The 22,906-nt window shown below is 40.6% G+C and overlaps 1 protein-coding gene across 1 annotated transcript; it reads right to left on the bottom strand.

Moving 5' to 3' along the window:
- Positions 1 to 2,422: 2,422 nt before the first annotated feature.
- Positions 2,423 to 18,739, bottom strand: slc1a6 (solute carrier family 1 member 6). The gene is made up of 12 exons (XM_033622819.2): positions 18,599 to 18,739; positions 18,396 to 18,477; positions 12,508 to 12,774; positions 12,257 to 12,394; positions 11,957 to 12,164; positions 9,162 to 9,204; positions 8,813 to 8,941; positions 8,448 to 8,632; positions 6,782 to 7,015; positions 6,413 to 6,607; positions 4,547 to 4,681; positions 2,423 to 4,260 (listed from the first exon to the last, which is right to left on the bottom strand). The coding sequence occupies exons 3-12, from the start codon at positions 12,728 to 12,730 to the stop codon at positions 4,062 to 4,064; spliced, it is 1,689 nt and encodes a 562-aa protein (XP_033478710.1). The 5' UTR covers positions 12,731 to 12,774; positions 18,396 to 18,477; positions 18,599 to 18,739; the 3' UTR covers positions 2,423 to 4,061.
- Between the last annotated feature and the right edge of the window lie 4,167 nt (positions 18,740 to 22,906).

Genomic DNA, 22,906 nt, shown 5'->3' with positions numbered 1-22,906 from the left:
AAGTTAAAGACTTGGGACTTGACTTGAGACATGATGACTTGAATGACTTGAGTGTTATTCACATCATGTTTTCGGTTAGAATATAAAATTAATACATTAATTTACAAAATAATGTTGATTACCCGGTAGGAGTGCAGGCTGAGAATGGCGTTGTCATGATTGGATCACTACCCTGTCAATCAGTCATGCCCTCTCTACGTACCTTATGTGTTTATTGGAGAAACAGGCCCTCTTATATCAGATAGGCATCAACATGTCAGTGGGAGGGGTCCCGAGAGTCATCGTCTTCGGCTTTCGGAATTACCATTATTACGGCAAAAGACAAACAGCACAGTGCAAGGCATAAACATCTCGGACAGCCAGACGACAACTTCAAACTTTGTTCGTCATTTGAAGAGCCATTCTGCCCAGTAAGTGCTCGTCAATTAGCTAATGTTATCTGGTTAGTCAGTAGTTAGCTAACGTTAGCTTGATACGATACGGGGGTGGGTCGGTTGGGTGGAACTTGTTTTTTAATTTAACTTATTTGCTAACATTAACCCCAGAAAACGTGAGCGAACATTCCGACCGGTTCATCACAAGACCGGCTGTACATTTTATGAACGAGCAACACAGGGTTAAATGAGCTAAATGGGTGATTTTGGCCGCTGACTTGGTTAGTGTGTGTGTGTGTGTGTGTGTGTGTGCGCGCGCACACGCACGCATGCACGCATGGGGGTCATCCCTGCAAAGTAAACATTGCAGCGATGAAGTCAATGTTTACTGACATTTACTTATATCTTGTCTTTTCACTTTATTAAGATCAGATTCTGCAGGTAAAATTACAATAATAAGGTGACTTGACTTGGACTTGACTTGACTTGACTTGACATAACCTGTGACTTGACTTGACTTGACTTGCCCAAGAAAAAATGACTTGGGACTTACTTGAGACTTGAAGGTTAAGACTTGAGACTTACTTGAGACTTGCACATGGTCCCATCTCTGCTGAACAGTGTACATATCATAAATGGTAGTTTGTCACAGAGTTTATTTTCTGAAGTAATCAAAATTCTAATGGAAAAATCCCGTTGTTTTTTTTTTTTTGAAGAGGGAACCAGGGCAACGCTAAAAAGTCATCCCTGGAGCACTCTCTTAAAAATTTTTGATCCATGGAGGTTTTATGTTTGTAAAACTTTCCTCAAGTCTAGAAAAGCAATTTAAAAATGTGTGATGTCATTATGATGTTAAGACTATGGGCCGAGCAGGAAGTTCAGCGTGAGGCCAGTGGGAAAGAAGAAATAAACCCAGAAGCTAGTAACTTTTTTGACATATGCGCAAAGTGAGCAGTTCTCATTAGACTTAATGAATGAAGAAGAGAGGACCCTGCTTTTGGTTTGTTCCCAAATACATTTAAAACTAATGACAATATTTAGTTCTTAGCAAATGGCAATTGTTAGCATGCTAACTAAGATGATGAGTATGTTTAACATTATACATTATATCGTGTGTGTGTATATGTAGTAGAATGTAGTTGTATAGTTTAGCATGGGGAGGTTAGCATTTAGCTCAAAGCACCATCGTGTAACCTCACAGAGTGGCTAGCTTGGGAAGAGCGGCTAGAAACTTGTTTAGTAATTTTTGTGAGTGTATTTTTAGGTAGGCTAAGTGAAAGAAGTTTTAAACTTAGTTCTTAGCTCATCATCTTAGTTAGCATACTAATAAACATATGTATATATAGATAGTCACTATGAGCAGTTTAGCATGGGGGAGATTAGCATTTAGCTCAAAGCATCGTTGTGTAGCCCCACAGAGTGGTTAGCTTGGCTAAACTTGTTTAGCAACTTTTGTAAGTATATTTTTAGGTAAGTGAAAGAAGTTTTAAACTTAGTTCTTAGCTCATCATCTTAGTTAGCATACTAATAAACATATGTATATATAGATAGTCACTATGAGCAGTTTAGCATGGGGGAGATTAGCATTTAGCTCAAAGCATCGTTGTGTAGCCCCACAGAGTGGTTAGCTTGGCTAAACTTGTTTAGCAACTTTTGTAAGTATATTTTTAGGTAAGTGAAAGAAGTTTTAGACTTTGTTTTTTTTTTAAGTAAATACACTGAGTATTATCTCTGCAAATAAGGAAAACAAAAGAAGCTAACTTTGTGGGCATTCATCAGAGTGACACCTGGATCTGTTTAGAAATAACAAGGAGGCAACATGAGGCACTACAATGACGACAAGTTTTGACATTTAAACAAAAGCACACAAACTTTTTTTCTGTTTAACTACTTACACTTAAATTATATCGTTTTTACATAAAACCCGTCCAATTACTATTACAGAGTTTTCTTTCTCATGTTAAATATGACCCATGTGAACAGCAGCCTCTGGACAGGAGAATATCCTCCACCAGGGGTAGCCACAAACACAATAATGAGAATCACAGTTCAATTCCTGAGCCATTTATTCGTCACATTTTTTCATAAGCTGTCCATCAAAAATGTTGAACTTTTTACTGAAGTAACACCGAGCTTCAAAACTAAAGTCAAACCTGACATGACATGAGCATAAAAGTGTGTCAGAAGAACTTTAAATGGTATAACTTTTTAACTTTCATAATTAAACACCACACTGTCCTCTAAACTATCAACACCAAGAAGCATAAAGCAACCGTACATTCAATTCCTTGAGGCATTCACAAACTTTCTTCACAGTACCTTTTCACAAAACAAAAATAAATCAATCATTAGCTTGCAATATATTATTCCAGTGAAAATATTACAAAAAAAATGTTGATAGTGTGGATTATAAAGCAGAAATCACAGACAGGCAGGTTTAATGGTGCAGTGATGTTATGCACATTTTTGTGACCAACAACAAAAAGTCCTCTAACAGTCTTGAAACTTGAAACTACAATTATTTATACTTTATAAATCAATAATAATTATAACAATAATAGATCCAATACAAAATAAACTGGACCTTGAAATGGAAAAACAAGAAACTGATCATTCTCTGATTTTTCTTTCTAACAGGATAACTGAATAATTACTCAGCATAAAGGAACAGAGAGTATAAAACTGCAGGTATTTCTGTGATTTTTTTATGTAGCAGTACAGTCATTTCAAAGCAATAGCACCAAATAAGATAAATACACACAAATATAATATTTATAAGAAAGCACTGAGTGAAAAAGCAAGTCACTTAAAATATATCAACTTCAAAAAAAAAATGAGTAGCAAAACTTCTCCTTTACCTCATTCTCCAGTGTTTAATAGTCAAGTACATTAAAAAAGTACAATTAAATTGTGCAAGCAAACTTAAATAACATAAAAAATATTAATAACAAGACTAAGGAAGTCTGAGACTGATGTATTTACATCCTGCTGATATGCTCCATTGATTATTTGTGTGTGTAGCACAGTAGAAGCTCCATATCTACGTCCTTTTAGAGGTAGTCGTAATGAGACAGACAAAAATGAGTGTTTACAAAAGAAATAACATGTATAAAGTGTTAAATCATGCAACAGAAATAGCGAAATTATGCAGATTACATATTCACAACAGAGGAAAATCAGCTGGTTTACATTTTAATGATGAACGATGATGTTTCTCTACAGTAATACTGAGTATTCTAACACTGATGCTGGTAAGGAGTTTATGCTGCTCTGATTTTATGGATCGTAAATCATAGAAATCTTTGAAAATGTGATGAAGCTGAAGATGTTTTAAAAATGACGCTCAACTGTCTTTGATATGTTGAGCTTCAGCAGCAAAATGCCCCCAAATAACGGGCACTCCAGGCAAAAAATCAGTTTGTAGGCATTGGCTGTGTAACTGTTCTGAAAAAGTGTGTGTACTTATTTCCTGTCATCAAGCAACCCCAGGCCAGGCTCTGTGTTTTCAAACAAGTTTTAGTATTTAAGGAAAGGTGTTAGTGTGCGTCTGAAACTGCAAAATTGATCTTCGAACCTCGAACACTGGCTGAGTTGACCATGAACTACTGTTTTCTAAGACTTTCCCTGCACCCTTGCTAGCTAAAATGCTTTGAGTACATGGAGCACTCGAGGTGGTATCTGTTGTCTTCACATTGTGGTCTCACTGTTGCGGTGGTTGTGTGTGTCGTTTTCCTGACAGATGAGCTGGTAGGGCTTCTCATTCTCCTCGATTACAGAGTTGCGCACCTCAGCATCCTGACTCTGCAGCTCTCCACGAGAAAGGTATTCCACAATGCCAGCCCCGAGCGAGTCACCCAGCACGTTGGTGGTGGTACGCAAGCGGTCCCTGTGGAGACGAGAGAGAGATTCAGGGAAAAAACGGTACTGTAGAGACGCACAGACAGGGAACACATTATCATATATCTGTTATTAAAGCACCCATAGCTCAACATGTATCAATGTGCCTCTAAACACAGGCTGTCTAATCTGTGACTCTGCATTATGCATCAGTAACCTTTGTAGTGGTGGGACCTCTGCGCTCTCTGAAGCTTTACAATGACATTTAGGCCGGCAGACCCACAGAACAGCACAGAGACCAATCCCCATCAAGCTGACATTTAGTGGGAACTCACAAGAACCAATCCACAGCGATGATCAGTGTAATGTCCTCTGTGGGCAGTCCCACCGATGTCAATACGATCACCATGGTAACCAGGCCAGCCTGAGGGATGCCTGCTGCTCCGATGCTGGCAGCAGTTGCTGTGATACTGAGTGGGCGGTGGGAGGGATGGAGAGGAGAGTGAAGACATTTAATAAAAGGGAAACAAACAAACAGCACATGTGCACTCCTGGTAGGAGTAGTAGAGTGACAAAAGCACGAGGAATTATACAAATTATGTAAATTATTTACGAGCTGGTCACACAGCTATATTTTCTATTAACTGTTTAAAGTTGTTAAAGAGGGCTATATCATAAAAAAATAGTATGATACTAAATTACCATACCATTTAAGTATAACAGTATAATACTATAATTACTTAACACTAACATTATAATACTATAATTTAGTGTAATACTAAGCAATAGAAGTAAACTCATACATAAGGACAGTTTCTCTGTTAATTAAAAGGCTGACCGGGTGAATCATGGTGTAAATAAACTATGATCACATGTTGATCCTCGACTAGAGTGAGGTGGTAACAAACATGAAGCAGTGAATTCATGTGGAAGAATATTTCTGTAAACGAACTGTGCAGTCAGAGCAAAGTGAGAAAGGTGGTATGAATAAATTAGGAGACTGCATGAACTGAGGCGTTACACAGTATATATATAGTTTATATATCAGTTAATTGTTTGGGGTTTTGCAGAGAAAACCACCACAAGACCTAAAATAGTATTTCCATCAATTTAGCATTGCATGTCCATAAGGGACCTGACACACCAAGCCGACAGTCGGCCACTGGTCAATATCGGGCCGTTGGTGAGTGTCTGTTGCCCTATTTTTTTGTTTTTTTGAGTGTGTGTGTCCCGCATCGTTTGCACCAGTCGGCCCTTGGCGTTTTTTTCAACCGATTCAGCATGTTGAATTGACATTGGCAGGGACATAGGGTGTCGGTGAGTAAAATCACTCAGCACACAAGAAGAGAAAGTGAGGAACATAAACAAAAAACTAAAGTCAAGAGGATATGAGACGGAAACAAACTCGTTATGTTGCATTATTTTTTGCAATCGAGCTCTCTAGCAGGAACAGTTTGTAATGTTTGTGTTTTTGTTTGCTAGCTCACGGTAAATATCATTTGTTCCTTCAACATTGGGTTGTGCTGTAAATGTGCTGACTGGCTAACTAGCGTCTTGAATCTGTCCTGTCTGTCTTCCGGTTTCTCTTTTTAAATGTCGAATACAGACTATCACCGCCTGCTGCTATGGATAGTTATTTCCTCTCACACAGGCTCAAAACATACATGCTAGTTGGCTGTTGGCTGTATTCTTTGTGTGTTTAAGTGCAACATTTTGGCTGAAACACAGGCAACGTGAGGCGATGCAACAGTTGGCCTTCGATGCCAGTTTTGTGTGCCTGGGCCGTAACTTGTGCAACAGGTCCAAAGATATTGTCTTCTTTTCCCCCATGCATTTCTCTTCCTTCCAAACATGGTGCCTACATTACCCATAATGCAACTCAGCTGCTGACAGACTAACCCGAGATTCAGGTGGGTTCTTCTACTATTAGTGCTGGCCAAATATCAACAAATTTGCTGATGATACAGTAACAGGTTCAATATGTACCGAGGCTACATTGAAACATACTGCCTCCAGAACATAGCCCTACACTCCATCTGATTCACAGCTGCAAACGTGAGTTTGTCACCGTGCCATACTAGTTTATGCATTTTACTTATTTCAAATAAAAAAGTGTTGAAATGAAAAGGTTGACATTTTGGGCTCTCCAACATTAGCAGTATTTGTGTCTATGGTGAAAACCAAAACTAACTTAAGGTTACCTGATGGTGAGAATCTGACCAAAGTTTAGGTCCATGTCATTGACTTGAGCAATAAAGATGGCTGCCACAGCCTCGTAGAGGGCGGTACCATCCATGTTGATGGTGGCACCTACAGGGAGGACGAAACGTGTCACTCGTTTATCCACACGGTTGTTCTCCTCCAGGCAGCGGAAGGTGATGGGCAGGGTGGCAGAGCTGCAGTATGAAGGAAGAGAGAGATGTAGTCATTCAGACACACAAAACAATATAATACACAGTATTCCCCATTGATTTAAATGCCATAATATAGCATATAGTGACTGTGTTACTGTAATTTAGGCCCTGTTATACTATAGGTAATAAGACAGTGGGACAGAGGATGACATTCACCTCGATGAGGTTCCCAGCGCAGTGATGAGCGCCTGCAGCAGGCCACTGATGAAGGTGAAGGGATTCCTCCTGGTTACCATGAAGTAAAGCAGCGGCAGGACAAAGAGGCCGTGGATGAGGAGACCCACAATGACCGACACCATGTACATCCCCAGCTGGCCTCCCACCTCTGCCAGGTTCTTCATTTCTACAATCTTCCCTGCAATCAGGAACAGGATGCCAACTGGAGCATACCTGAGGGATGAGATGATTGTGTGTGAGGAAGAGAAAGAGACAGAGGATCCAAAAATGGAGAAGCCATAGGGGTCCACATTTAACAACAGTAAAACTAAATCAAAACATCCATTTACAAACTCTCACACAACTCGTGCAGGAAAATCCAAGTTTCATTTACGTAGTCATATGATCAGTACTTCCCAGACAGAAAGCCCCTTGCAAATGGAGAACTGAAAGAGAAAGTGAAATTTAATTTATGGTCTTTTCCCAGCTCAACTCCTTTGACAAAAACAGTCATTTTACCTTGCTGAATACATAAGATGCTGGTCCACCACTGCCTCAGTCAGTAGTTTGTTTATGTTATTGTGTGACTTTGGTGTTTTAAAAGGTTAGTTCAGACTCCCCAAAGTCACACAATAACACAAACTACTTATTGACGCAGTCGTCAGAAAAGGACTTATGTTTTAGAAGTACTGAGACTTGGATTATACGGCATGAGTTGTGTTGACTTTTTAATATGGTTTTGCTGTTGTTAATTGAGAACCTCTACGAATTTTCTCTGTTTTTTTGGATTCTTCGTTCACTGTAGAGGCATGAGGGAGAAAATGTTTTCTCCAAAAAGTCAGTGTAACACCAAGGGAGAAATTGATATACAAATGGTAATGTGTGTGTTGGTGGGGGGGAATGCTTCATTTAAGCCCTGAAACAACTAATTTCCCTATTATCTTTTTCCCCTAATTAATTTTAAATTGAAAGACGATAGATTTTATTTTCACTGTGTCTGACAGTATCACCTCTAGCAGTGGTTCCCAACAGGTAGGTCACGGTCCAAAAGTGGGTCGTGGGTCCATTCTGAATGGACGGCAAGTGACTCAAGAACATGTCAGATTTGTAAAAAACTACTTCACATTTTGAAGTACAGTGAATTTCTGGCACATAGCTTTTATTTTGAAGTGCTGTTTTCCTGCTGTAGAGTGAGTGACTGACAGCTACTTAGCAGAGAAAGCAAACTAGCTCGACGACATGGCCAAACGCAAGTATGACTTTGAATATATTAAAATGTGTGGACCCTGAACTAATGACTAAGGAGGAATCTGGAACCCGTGGCTGCACCAGTTGGGAACCACTCATCTATAATACATTCTGTATCAGCTTGTTCAAGCTTGTTTGTTGATTCTGTATATCTAACTATATATTTGACATATTCAACCCACATATTTTTATGGCTTTCCATCAAAATGGAACATTATATTTATCAACTTTGGTATCTTTGGAAACTTTGGGATCACTGGTTCTGTGGGTTTGAAAATGTTGACTGAGAAGACAGTGAGTCAGCTGGGTTTTAAGAGGATAATCAGGTCATGTCAGGTCAGATTTTGTTATTATAGCACAGAGTCAGTGTGTCTTAAAAACAAGGTATTGAAACTGCCAATGAAATGTCTTAACTGACCAGATGATGATGGACACCAGCCTCATGATGGCTTCATTGAGGCAGTCAAAGAAGTCCCTGAGGGCCTGACCCTGCTGCTTCATGTTGCCAATGACCAGACCGAAGCACATGGAGAAAACCACCAAACCCAGAGCGTTCACTCCGTTGGAGGAGCCGGACACAGGGACAGTCTCCTCCACTGTCTCCTGTTGTATATTAAGTATGTGTAAAGAAACATTATATGAATTTCTGACGTAGTAAAAGGAGAAGACAAACTATCAATGGATTAACGGAGCACCAGTGAGTGGATAAGGACAGGTTTGCAACTGTTTTTTTTTCTTCCCACTTAGATCTGTGTTGTTTTCCCCAGAGGAGATGTCACCCACCTGTATGGTGTGCAGCACCCTGCTGAGGTTCACGCTCAGGTTAGACTCTGTCACGTTGAGAGAGTCTGTGAGATTAAGGGCCACTGTCACGTTCCTTATGTGCACAGTCTTCTTATACACAGTTTTATACTGCAAAAGAGAGCATGAAATGAAACAAGCAAAAAATACTCAGCATAATTAAATTTGGGTGTTTAAGTTTCTGACAATGTTTGTTTCTGATGTAGTAAGGAGGATGATGGGAGTTGTGTTATATTAAATGTTTGTGTTTCCAGTTTTTAAACATGATAATAAAATGACTAAATGAAATAGTATTAATATCATATCGAGTGATGGGAAAAGAAATCCTCACCTGCTTGAAACAAGCCTCTACCAGATTGGGAGGAAACATGTTCCTGTGATAAAAAGAATAGAGAAAATTATTAGATTTGTGCTCATGTTTGTATAAAGAAAAACCAGGATGAGTCACAGCAGGTTGTAAGTTTTGCAACACTACAAGATGCTCCTCAGTAACCCATAACTCATTCTCGGAACCCATCAGCTGTATTCGGCATATGACTTCCGGCAGACGGCGATACAGCCTCTGGGGGCAGACCCCTGATTTTTTAGCATTCCGGTTTGATTTGGGCGAAGGAGGCGAATTTCCGTTTCTGACTTCCGTTTATATAAGTAAATATGCTGAACCATTGCGATGGATTCAGAGTTTGCAGTGACACCGATTATGTTCCGCCTCGTTAGTTCACTGCACAGAGCTTTTAACCTGGCAACAACTGCAGCCGGCTCAAACGTGATTGGTCAATATCATGCGGACTACAAACAGCCTACAACCGGAAACCAGGGCTCTTCCACTCTTCTTCCGGAGGCAAAATCTCCGGGGTTTGCCTACAGACTCTACATTTACTGAATGTGCGGTCAAAGTTCAAATAATTTCAACTCTGAGCACAGCGCTCGGGCGGAAAATCCGAGCGGTGCGCGACACCAAGGGTAGCAGTGCCGCTTTGTCAGGCGTTGCTGCCCTCTCCATAGACAAACAATGGGACAGCCAGCGCAAAGCGGTATTACAGCTGATCATGTGTAGAGGCCTTAAGCTTCCAAGATGCCGAAGCGCAAGTGCAGCCTCACAGATGAACTGCAGAAAAAATTCCCAATTTACCATCCCGACCCGGTCGGGATATATGGGAGGCTGAGTGCACCGTGTGCAAAGCACATATGATTCTGTGTCTAATAAAGGTGCCGGGGAGCTCAAAGGATTTTCTAATACAGAAGAGGTATTATTTAAAACATTATTTCATATTATTTATTTATTTGTCCAGTAAGACTTGAAAAGATAGCTATTATTTTACAAGTTTATTCATTCATTCATTCATCTTCTAACCGTTTCATCCTCTTGAGGGTCGCAGGGGAGCTGGAGCCTATCCCAGCTGACATTGGGCGAGAGGCAGGGTACACCCTGGACAGGTCACCAGACTATCACAGGGCTGACACATAGAGACAGACAACCATTCACACTCACACTCACACCTACGGACAATTTAGAGTCATCAATTAACCTGCATGTCTTTGGACTGTGGGAGGAAGCTGGAGTGCCCGGAGAGGGCCCACGCTGACACGGGGAGAACATGCAAACTCCGCACAGAAGGGCTCCCACACCCGGGATCGAACTGGGAACCCTCTTGCTGTGAGGCGACAGTGCTAACCACCACACCACCGTGCCGCCCTATTTCACAAGTTGATTTTTCTAATACAGAAGAGACATTATTTCTGTCATTATTTCATTCCAGAGATTTTACATTTATTTTACATTTATATTTATTTTTGTACAATTGAAACTTGTAAAAAGATTATTATTTTAGGCATAATAAAAGTAAGTTGAGTGACCTCTGAGAAGCCTATATAAATTTCTGTCTTTGAGAGATATTATTTTGTAATATAACTGAATATTCTATCCATACATACTAAAATTAAAAAGCATCTTTGAGTAAACTGCGAGTATGATTTAAGTAGGCTATCTTGTGGCCGGGGCAAGTCCTCTTTTTTGGAAATCAAAATATGGTCACCCTAACCATAATATACAAAATGAACATCACACTGTATTGTAGAGGACATTGCAAAATGAATACCATAAGTTTGTTATCCTGGCTTCATATGGGTAGAGGAAATCCCTGCTGGTCGCTAGGCTAATTTATATGTAAAGTGCCTTATACACACTAGCTTGTGCTAATAACGTTAGCATGTTGTATTTGTTTGGAAAATGTGTTTAGTATAAAACAGCTGTTTTGTCGGTTAACCTTGTGAGTTGTAATGGAGCCGAATTTTGTAACGTTACCTTGGTAAAATGTTGCTGTTGTCTCTGGCTTCATATGAGTAGAGGAAAACTAGCCGCTAAGCTAATTTATACAATGTAAAGTGACATAGGCTCGTGCTAATAACATTAACATGTTGTATTTGTGTGGAAAATGTGTCCAGCAAAAGACAAGTGCTTTGTCTCAAAATCCTGTGAGTTATAATGAAGGCAATTTGTGTACTTGTGTTTTGCTCTTAAGCCATGTTTAATGTGTGTGTGTTTCGGATCAACTCAATTTTATAGTCTGTCCAGAAACAAAGTATGACAACAATTATGTGTGGTTTGTGATGTTCTGTGCCAGACTATCCCTTAGCCACTACTAAGGTAAGCTAACTGGTTGTAGCGTCATATTAAGCATAGATATAAGAGTGGTATTGATCTTCTTATCTATTGTACTGTATTCTTAACTATTGGTTTAAAGGTCCAGTGTGAAGGATTTAGTGGCATCTAGTGGTGGGGTTGCAGATTGTAACTAACTCAATACCCCTCCCCTCCCCTGCAGCCTTCAGGTGCATTCACGTCACCAAATTCAATCTGCCACCTCAATGTAAAAACACAAAAGGTCCTTTCTTGAGCCAGCATTTGTTTTGTCTGTTATGGGCTACTGTAGAAACATGGCGGTGCAACATGGCTGTAGATATGAGGGGCTCATTTTAAGCTGATGAAAACACAAAGATTCTTGGTTTCAGGTGATTATGAACGAATGAAAACATAATTATAAATATTAAATTCAATCTGTTCATCAACATTCATTCACATCTGTTAATTCACGCATAAGTAAAGAAAACTATCTGAGCTGTTACCTGATGAGATCCAGGAAAGCATCAGTAGCTTGAACCGGCTCTATGTTCCCGCTGTTGGCCACAGGACTGTCCCTGCTGCCTTTCCCCGGCCGGATGATTATCACCGTGACAATGCCGATGAACACGGCAATCAGGGTGGTCACCATGTAGTACACCACTGCGCGCATACCCATCTTACCTGACGCTTTGCTGTCCAAGGAGGAAATACCTGAGACAGAGGAAATTAATATGAGAATGTAATCAGGTTTGCTGCAAGTGTAGATTTCGTCATGAAGGTGTTTGTGCTTGTTAAATGCCAACCTGTGACCAGACTAGAGACGATTAGAGGCAGCACCAGCATCTGTAGCATTCTCATTAGCAGCTCCCCTGGAAAGGCAAAGTACTTGATCTCCCTCAGGGACAGGTTGAGGGGGCGTAGAGCAAAGCCCAGGATTACCCCTGATACATTTGCATAAAACCACAAAAGCACAAATGTACACAAAATCAAATCAAGTCAAGTGACTGCAGAGAAAACAGATTTAAACCCCTATGTGGTTTCCGTGTTCACCCACCCACAGCCACGGCGGCGACAGTGAACAGAACGAACAGGTTCCTCTTGAGGAAACCTTTGACGCTGTCACGACTGATGGAGCCCATCCTCTCCTTCATGCTGCTGGCTCTCTTCTCCATGGCCCTGCGTATGCGTCTCCTCAAGTCTCCTCTCTCTGGCAGGGGGGGTTTGTCCGCGTCCTCGTTCAGGAAAAGACTAGCACTGGTGGGGGGCTTCTCGTTCATAATCAGCTCCAGCACCTGGTCCAGGAGGCAGGTCTCGTGGGAAACTAGGCAGGGCGAGGACAACATAGGGAGAGATAATCAGTCACACGTTAGGTTTTTACTCATGTGCAGTGTTTGGCAGGATTAGGATGCTTTAAATGGATATGAAGAATGTCCACACACACTGATATTGTCCAACAGGCACCAAAGCATCCGCTGTCAAACTGAAAACAGATGATGGAAAATTACCGAGTGTAAACAGGAGGACGAGTCACATCAAATGGTGTTGTGTTTACTGCTGTGTTTAGAAGACTATTAGGGCCGAGCCAAGCTATGACACAACAGTCAGAGTTAAAGCTCATGGTGTAAAACACGTAACCATGCAGGTCATTTAATATGTGGAGACAGAGTGGGCTCACTTTATCATGCATATGGCATTATTTTTGGAAACTTTCAGATATTTTACTTAAAAAGTAAACACCATTCTTTTAAAATAAATAATCAAATGTGAAGATACACTGTTTTTTTGTCTGTCTTGTATCATTGTATAATAAATATATTTGGTATTTTACTGGACGAGCAAGCATTTAGAAGACATCACACTGAGCCGGGAAATTATGATGAATATTTTTACACAATTTTAAGACTTTTTATAGACTAAATGGTTTAAAAATTAACTGAGATAACCAACAGGTTAATTGATAATCTCTACTCCAATTTCAGTTCCTGTAATAGTCCGTTATAGACTGAGTCATGACTCAGAAATGACTCATATAACTGCCAGAAAAATGGAGGGAAAATGATCAGTAACAACATCCTATTTCTTTATTTTATTACTGCTGTAATGAAAATATATAATTAAAGTGGTTAATATATCAGTATCAAAGTATCAGAGGTAAAAACACTTCATCTGGGTGATCAATATTATGAATAAAACTGATTTTGTGCAGGCAATGAGCAGTAAAAATGTTACACTTATAGATGTATACCAGAATAAATACTGTACATAAGGGAATGTACACAGAGCGCATGATAAACTTTAAATTACACTGCATGACCTTGAATATGAGGCGAGCCACACATGTAGTTCTGCTTCCCTAATAATCACGCCACTAAAGCTGCCTTTTTTGTACTCTAGCGACAAAGTAAATATCAGCACTATGTTTCTAAATCTTTACTGTGATCATGCTTCAGTAAGTTTAGATAGTAACAACACTGAGCTTCTTTGGTCTTACCGTGTTTCCTTCTGCTGAGCAAAACAAAGTGTCTGTTTCTGTGTGTAGCACGTGGCTGTTGGTTTCACTTCTCCTTATCTTTCTAGGTTGTTTATCTACATTTCCTCTGGATCCCTCTCTGCCAATAGACCTGCACTCAAAGAGCAATATGGTACACAGCCAGCCACTTCACCGGCTTCTCCTTTACAATACGGCTACTCTGAGATACAGCACATTTATATTTATATTCCTCCCTGGGGGATAAACACTCACCATACGGTGTCCAAAGACTTCATCTATTCTGTTTGTCTATTGATTTTCTTTTGTCCATTGTTTGGAGGTTTATCTATAAGTCATACATATGAGGTAAAAGACCCATTGTTGCGCAGGTTATGAGATGACCTCTAGATAATCCAGGCCCATTATTTAGCTCGCTGTCAGATGCAGAATAATCAGCTCGGGCACAACACTGCTCACACTTAACTGCCAACAATAAGTGAGTGTGTGTGTGAGTGTAGCACAAGAGGAAACATCAGACAGTCACAGTGTTTTACAACAGATCTCATCCTGATGATCCTATTTCAACATTTCTGAGAGCTGAATAGGTGGATTAATGAATTCATACACTTCTCCATTACCTCTCTGGTTTCAACAGCTCTACATTTGCATTGAGATGGGCTACCGCTTATGACGACAAAATGTAACATCATACTCTGTGCATGACATTATATACAGTAAAGAAGACAGTAAAGAAACAATGAAGCCTTAGAGAGGGAATTAAACTGTGAAAACACCAGCTGCTTAACATAAAGACAGAGCATCACCACGCTTATTCATATCTTATATACTGATTTAAGTGATTATAACTTAAAGTATACAGCAGAGCATTCATCTGCATCACTCACAATTTCTGTTTCTGATCATTTCTCATTGGACAACATGATGAGCACAGTATATCATTTTAACCACGCCAGCAACTAAATGCAGCTTTGATATCAGTCATTCAATAGATTTGTTAATACCTAAATATAATATTGAATATTTAAGTGTCATTGCCTCCAATGGCATAGGGGTTAAAGGAATACTTCACCTCCCAAAGAATGATTTGTGTATCAGTAAGTCACCCCATGTTATGTTGAATTTATGAAGAAATTCTTGCATGCCTTTTGTCGAACAAAAACTGGGAAATTTTTTGATGAATTGAGGTCATAGGGGGCCACATGTAAAGACAGCAAAACTATATCAAAACATCTGTTTACAAACACACAACCCGTACAGTATGATCCAAGTCTCATATATCTAGCTGTATGCTAAGTACTTCCCAAACAGAAAGGCCTTTCAGACGGGAAACTAAACGGAAAGCAAAACGTAGTCTATGCTCTCTTCAAAGCCAGACTCATTGACAAAAACACTAATTTTATCTTGCTGAACACGTGAGCTGCTGGTCTACCACTGCCTAGATCTATTAGTTTGAGCTATTGTGTGACTTTGGTGTTTTCTTCATGGGAAAAAAAAGCAATATAACGTCAAAAAAATGATATACTACCACCAGGTCAACACTGTGAGCTACTTGTTATTTAAGTTGTTGAAAAATGAACAGAAACGCTGCCAAATGTTTCTATTTGAAATGCCATATTCTTTTCACAGCCTGAGTAAACAGCTGCAATTTTAACTGTCTATCCACTGTATTGCACTGTTTTATTACGTATTATGCCACTGAGTTTCATTTGAGCAGCTGCATTGTCAGTACCATGGCAAAGCAGCCACCAACCCTGGCTCAGCCCGCTCAGCCCTGTCTGACAACCCAACAATCCACCAATAAATGAGAACAGACAGGTGATAAACATTTAAACATTAAACCAAGAGCAAGGACACTGGGGTCTATAATAGTGATGGAAAGCATCAATTACCCTGAGATGGATAAACTGATCCCACAACACATCTTACGACTGGCAAACATTTTAAAATTGAACTCAGTGTCAGTTTCTTAGAGCGGCATGCAGCTTGTAAGGCAGAGCAAATTTCACACCTCAACAGAAAGTCACTTCAGACTGCCATGTTAAAGTATACGAGCACACAGGGATCTCTTCTCCAGCTGTTACAGACACCTTTATAATTCTGAACAACAGTCTGTCACGTTTTTTTATCTGCACCGCTGCATCACAATAATGGTACTCTAAAAGGATCACACACATAACTTATCAGTTGATTCATTTTATGCACAAAGCATTTCATAAAACAAGACTTGTTCCTTCATAATCAGAAAAAAAAAATGTATGTGCTGCCAGAAATGTGTGAAAATCTCCACATATTCTCCACATAAACACACAAATATAGAGTTAGAAGAAGTTTCTAAGCTTTGCAGACTACTGTTACTCACCACTCATGGTGTCAGATAGTCCAGTCAAAGTCAAGGTCTCAGCTAACAGAGAGTCAGGACGGTGGGTGAGAGCGTCCCCAGCAGAGCGGCACAATGACAGGGCGTCTCACTGCTCTGCTCTCATAAGCAGACAGACATGAAAAGGCCACTCATATGGCCTGACCTTATCACACCTCCACACGCACACACACACACACACACACACACATACACGCACACTGAACTGTATGAAAAGTCCATCAAAGTCAGACCCATCCATCTAGTTTCCATCCCTTCAACAAACTTTTCTTACACTACGGATCCACTCCCCTGAACACTTTGCACACAATTCTGTTCATGACCAAAATCTTTGGTTTTGTGTGTGAATAGTTTTACAAAAAGGAGATCAGTTTAGTCTTCACAAAGAGAACTATTCAGCAGTGTAATGTCTTCTGAGCAGAAGTTGTAGGATTCAGTGTTTTTGGAGCTTGATCCACACTAGCGACTAAATGTTGATTTATGGTAGTGTGTTCAGGGGTTAAGCTATATACAGGCTCCGAAGCTTAATTGAAGGCTACGCCTTGGCTGAAGTATGACTAAAAAATTTTCAGCATACACCAACAAAAATCTGACAGTAACACAATAACTTGTATCTTCAAAAATAAATACGGTACTACATTCTCTGCAGGTAAACATCATTGGTCGACTGCAAACATGACGTATCATCTGAAACATGGAAGTAGCTACATGCCCATTAGCCACTTAGCACAATCATTACTGCTTTGCAGACAGCGTCATTAACAGGCGGCCCGCTCAGTGTGTGATGTGCACTTGTAGATAAAATATAGGCCTATATTAATGAAGGTTCATTAGTACGGTTTGTATGTCGCTGTAATGTAGCACAGTGTTAACAATGTTACTGATACTATTCTTTCTCACACCTTCAACTCAAACCACTGTGTTGCCCCGCCCAAAATATGTAATTTAATAATTAAATTAAAATCGTAAACATGCGGGCAACTAGTCGACTAATGGCGCTAAATGACGACTATTGGTCGACTAGGAATATTGTTAGTCAGGCAGCCTTGAAAAAAGTAACGTAATATAAAAGAAAAATAGAGTAATGAGTAATATATTACATTTTTTGAGTAATGAGCCAAACACTGCTCACCACTAGATGCCACTAAATTCTACGCACTAGACCTTTCAATGGTAAAATGTATTTCATTTATATAGTACTTCTACCCAAAGCGCTTTACAGCTTTGCATGTCATCTACCCATTCACACACACACACACACACACACACACACACACACACCAATGGCAGTAAGCTACCAAGCAAGGAGCTGGCCAAGGATACCTCACCATGTGGACAGAAGGAGTGTACGACCTACTGAGCAGCCGGTTTAACAGATACTCCCAGGGAATTCCAAAATAACCCAGAGCTCAATGGAATTTAGAGTATCAAGCAGCACTCTCATAAAGTGGGCGAGAGGCGGGGTACACCCTGGACAGGTCACCAGACTATCACAGGGCTGACACATAGAGACAGACAACCATTCACACTCACATTTACATCTATGGACGATTTAGAGTCACCAGTGAACCTGCATGTCTTTGGACTGTGGGAGGAAGCTGGAGTACCTGGAGAAAACACGCTGACACAAGGAGAACACACATACTCCATACAGAGGGGCTCCCCCACTCTGGGTTTGAACCAGGAACCCTCTTGCTGTGAGGTGACAATGCTAACCACAGCAGCACCATGTCACCAACAACAGAAATGACAATCAAAAGCTGATAGTAGCACGGTAGCTGTCTAATCAGACCTGAGTAAATGTCATCAATGGTCAACCCACCTGTAAGCTTCACAGCTCATTATAGGCAAGACTGACATGTATGAACAGGAGGTATAAGTCAAGATATATGACTGTACTGATTTTGATTCATTCATTTTCAAATCTCCATGTCACAACTACCCAAACTTTATGAATGTGGATTACTGAATTGTTGGAATATCCCTTTAATTTGTGGTCAGATAGATAGATAGATAGATAGATAGATAGATAGATAGATAGATAGATGCAGAATAAAAAGATAAAATGAGATACCCTGTTCGCTGCCTTGAGTTGTGTCAAGCCGTCATGAGGAGACAGATCCTTCCTCCTTCAGCTGCTTGTCCTCCTGAAGACGCTGCAGAAACAGGAATTCAAACTTCACAATTTTATACAGAACTCTGACTCACCCCCTGTCAGTTAGTTTCACTCATTAACCGGCTCCAAACACGACTAATTACAAATCAAATCTTACACACCTCTGTCCGTCCAAGACGCTCCTCACACCGTCATGTGGCTCTCTCTCCCTGTCTCTCCACCACGCAGCTGATAATGAACTGCTGTTGCCCACACACTGTATCTCCTCTCATCAGTTTCACTCTCACTGTATCTGCCGTTTTTTACTATCAAGCAGCTTGTGCGCGTCCGTGCAGCCTCCGGCGCAGCGGAGCGCCTGGGAGGTCCGCGTGGGAGGAGGAGAGGTTAAGGATCCTTCACGAGAGAGGAGGAAAAACACAAGATAAACCACCTGCTGCCCGTCCACAGCGATGAAGCCTGTGTGAAATACACCCGACTGCTCTCTTTCATAGTAAAAGAAATGTTTCAAGAAATGTATGATGACGTCATTAACCGGCTACATGATGGGGCCACACATTGGTACCTGCACCCATGATGCTTACTGCACAGTGACCTTGGGTCCTGAAGGAGCCTGCAGTACACACACTCAGTAGTACTCACTGCTCACTCACTCACTGCTCTGAACAACTCTGGGGAACTCGTGTTTGTAACCCTTTGGCACCCAGCTGCAGCTCCCCACTCTTACACCCACTCATCATGTTCACTAAAGTTGCATTGATATGCATGAAGCCTACCACCAACTGAAAAAAGCTACACCATATTTTTTTTTATTAACACACATATTCAAACTGTCTAAGAGGAAATGATTCGGCAAGTGCAGGTTATAGGTACTAGTGGGTTTGCACAGACAGAAAGGAAACTGTGCATTACTGTCAGGGAATGTTGTGAGTTGTAATGAAGCCAAATTGTGTGCCGTTACCTTTGTTAAATGTTGCTGTTGTCCCTGATTTTATATGAGTAGAGGAAAGGTACGTTAGCTGCTAGGCTAATTTATACAATGTAAAATGCCATAGGCATGTGCTAATAACATTAGCATGTTGTATTTGTGGGGAAAATGTGTCCAGCAAAACACAAGTGCATTGTCTGCAATGCTGCGAGTTATAGTGAAGCTGATTTGTGCACTTGTAATTGAAATAGTCTCTATTAAGCCATGTTTAACATGTGTTCTGAATCAACTAAACTTTACAGCACGTCATGAACTCCAAAGCAGTGTCCTTGTAGGGACACTTAAAAAGGTCCGCAGATGTCTTCCAGCATTTTAAGAATCTGACATTTGGAGATAAAGAGTTGCTAAATGAATATGATTCTACATTTGTATAAATCTGGAGAAAACCATGATGTTAATGAGCATCTCCTTGTTCCGAAGCTTCGCAGGAGCTGAGACTGAACCACTAGGTCAGTTTAGAAGCTGTTCCATCAAATTACAGGATCTTCCTCAGCAGTTTCCTCACCTCATTTTTTCTGAGCACTTTCAGTACTTCAACATCTACATTCACTGGCCTCTTTATTAGGTACACCTGTTCAACTGCTCCTCAATGCAAATAGCTAATCAGCCAATCACGTGGCAGAATCTCAGTGTATTTAGGCATGTAGACATGGTCAACGACCTGCTGAAGCATCAGAATGTGGAAGAAAGGTGATTTAAGTGACTTTGAACATGGCATGGTTGTTGGTCTGAGTATTTCAGAACCTGCTGATCTACTGGGATTTTCACACACAACCATCTCTAGGGTTTACAGAGGATGGTCCGAAAAAGAGAAAATATCCAGTGAGCAGCAGTTCTGGGTGAAAATGCCTTGTTGATGCCAGAGGTCAGAGGAGAATGGTCAGACTGGTTCAAGATGATAGAAAGGCAACAGTAACTCAAATAACCACTGGTTACAACCAAGGTCTGCAGAAGACCATCTCTGAACCAACAACACGTTGAACCTTGAAGCAGATGGGCTACAGCAGCAGAAGACCACACCAGGTGCCACTCCTGTCAGCTAACAACAGGAAACTGAGGCTACAGTTCACACAGGCTTACCAAAACTGGACAATAGAAGACTGGAAAAACATTGCTTGGTCTGATGAGTCTGGATTTCTGCTGCGACATTCAGATGGTAGGGTCAGAATTTGGTGTAAACAACATAAAGCATGGATCCATCCTGCCTTGTATCAACGGTTCAGGCTGCTGGTGGTGGTGTAATGGTGTGGGGGATATTTTCTTGGCACACTTTGGGCCCCTTAGTACCAACTGAGCATGGTTTAAACACCACAGCCTACCTGAGTATTGTTGCTGACCGTGTCCATCCCTTTATGACCACAGTGTACCCATCTTCTGATGGCTACTTCCAGCAGGATAACGCACCATGTCACAAAGCTCAAATCGTCTCAAACTGGTTTCTTGAACATGACAATGAGTTCACTGTACTCCAATGGCCTCCACAGTCACCAGATCTCAGTCCAATAGAGCACCTTTGGGATGTGGTGGAACGGGAGATTCACATCATGGATGTGCAGCTGACAAATCTGCAGCAACTGTGTGATGCTATCATGTCAATATGGACCAAAATCTCTGAGGAATGTTTCCAGCACCTTGTTGAGTCTTTGACACAAAGAATAAAGGCTGTTCTGAGGGCAAAATGGGTCCAACCTGGTACTAGCAAGGTGTACCTAATGAAGTGGCCGGTGAGTGTTTATTGGCCTAAGAGACAACTTGTTGAATTCCAGTTGGCGAGGAAGACCATGCAAAAAGATTGAAAGTTCCACAACAGCTACTGAACTTTGTACATTTTATATGTTTATATATTTTGCCTCGCTATATTTGTGGTTTTTTTGGCGCTCTCTCTTGGCTGCCTGCTGCCTACGGTTTGGCACCTGGTTGCTACTTTTTTATGAAACTCAGACTTCACCTAAACGCTGTAGGGGTACACAACCATAAATGTCCTGAACACAGAAAATGAGAAGACAATAAGTAAATACAGACAGAGGGCAGAGATAAATACACCACAACACCCTTTCAGTAGTTCATATGTGGTCATAGGTGGTTGAGAGGGATTTCTTTTGTATAAGTCTATACATTGTTTTCCAGGAAAATCCTGCAAAGTAAATCTTCAAGCATCGACATAATCTTTTCCTAATCCTAACCAAGTGGTTCTTGTGCCTTAAACCAAACTACACATTAACCACAGCTTTATCACGGCGTTAAATAGGAAATTGAAATGTAAAAAAAATGTAAAGTTTCAACATATGAAACCTACAAATGTAACATAACTGTGTTTTGCAGAAACACACAATGATGCCATGATGGACAAGAGGACCCTAAAGTGCTCAGAAATTTTTTGAAATCTACAACTCCAGGAAAATTAGGCAACTCTATGTGCTAAAAAAAAAGATTGTGTGATACATGTGAGGCTGTGTGTTGAGATGGTTTAGTCACCTTCATTGCAGTTGTTTGATGCCAACACTTTGCTTTGTGAAACCTTCACTTGAAATATGATGTATTTTTTACAGCTAAATGACATGGACATATTTCAAATCTTCATTTTATTCCAAATTCAGTTTGAAGAAGGGTACTCGCACATCCAACTGTCTCAGATGCAGGTGCATTGGGAAATATCACCCGAGTCTTTGAACAGAAAATCCCACACACTGCTCTTGTTCAGCTTCATAATTCATTAGTAACACTAACATTTCAGTCCTCCTGGACCTTTGTCAAGAGTGTTCAGCACCATTATTTCCAACACTGAGCTTAAATAGAAACTGCTCCACCCATTTCACAGGCGTGCACAGGTGTGAGGGAATTAATCAGCTGTGGGTGTGTTTCTCAATAATTGACAACAGCCTGTGCACCATATGTCACATATCCCACAAACGAAAGAACAATGGAGCAAGAAAAATATAGGAAAAAAAACTTTCTATTTAAGCTCAATGTTTTAAATAATGGTGTTGGACACTCTTGACGAAGGTCCAGGAGGACTGAAGCTGTAGTGTTTCCAAATTTAGCCAAACATACTTGATATCTTTGGAAAATAAAAGTTCTGTGTGAAAATTAACAGTATTCCATTTCTCTTCATTTTAATAACAGAACAAAAATCCTCTGCATGCCCGTACACTCACTGCAGACATCCATGAAGCCGTTTATTGCACCTTACATGCAGATGAAATCTGAGGCTGTGGGCTTCCCTCTGGTTACAATCTGGTGTAGGACCAAAGTGATAGGAGCAGATTGCATCGCCATGGCAACACAATTATGCTGCCATAACGTGGGAGGCAAGGATCATGTATGATCCACTGTTAGATAGTGTAATTATTCACCCGCCTGCAGGGGAGGAACGTTTATCTCTGTGTTGTCTTTTAGCGCGCAGAAATTGCATTCTTCCGATACAACATATTGACTATTTCATTTAGTTTCATGTTAATTTTTTGTTGTTGTGAGTTTATAAATC

Source organism: Epinephelus lanceolatus, chromosome 6 (genome assembly GCF_041903045.1).
Source record: "Epinephelus lanceolatus isolate andai-2023 chromosome 6, ASM4190304v1, whole genome shotgun sequence".
Classification (NCBI taxonomy): Eukaryota; Metazoa; Chordata; class Actinopteri; order Perciformes; family Serranidae; genus Epinephelus; species Epinephelus lanceolatus.
The sequence above is the reverse complement of the archived record's forward strand: the minus strand, read 5'-3'. Positions and strand labels throughout refer to the sequence as shown.

What these genes read in the sequence shown, in the direction of transcription:
- slc1a6 (XM_033622819.2), bottom strand. Translation starts at nt 12,730, where the DNA reads ATGAACGAGAAGCCCCCCACCAGTGCTAGTCTTTTCCTGAACGAGGAC. An exon ending in TAGAGGCTTGTTTCAAGCAG is followed by an intron (nt 8,942 to 9,161) that starts GTGAGGATTTCT and finishes TCTCTTTTGCAG; the next exon opens with TATAAAACTGTGTATAAGAA. An exon ending in GGGTGCTGCACACCATACAG is followed by an intron (nt 8,633 to 8,812) that starts GTGGGTGACATC and finishes AATATACAACAG; the next exon opens with GAGACAGTGGAGGAGACTGT.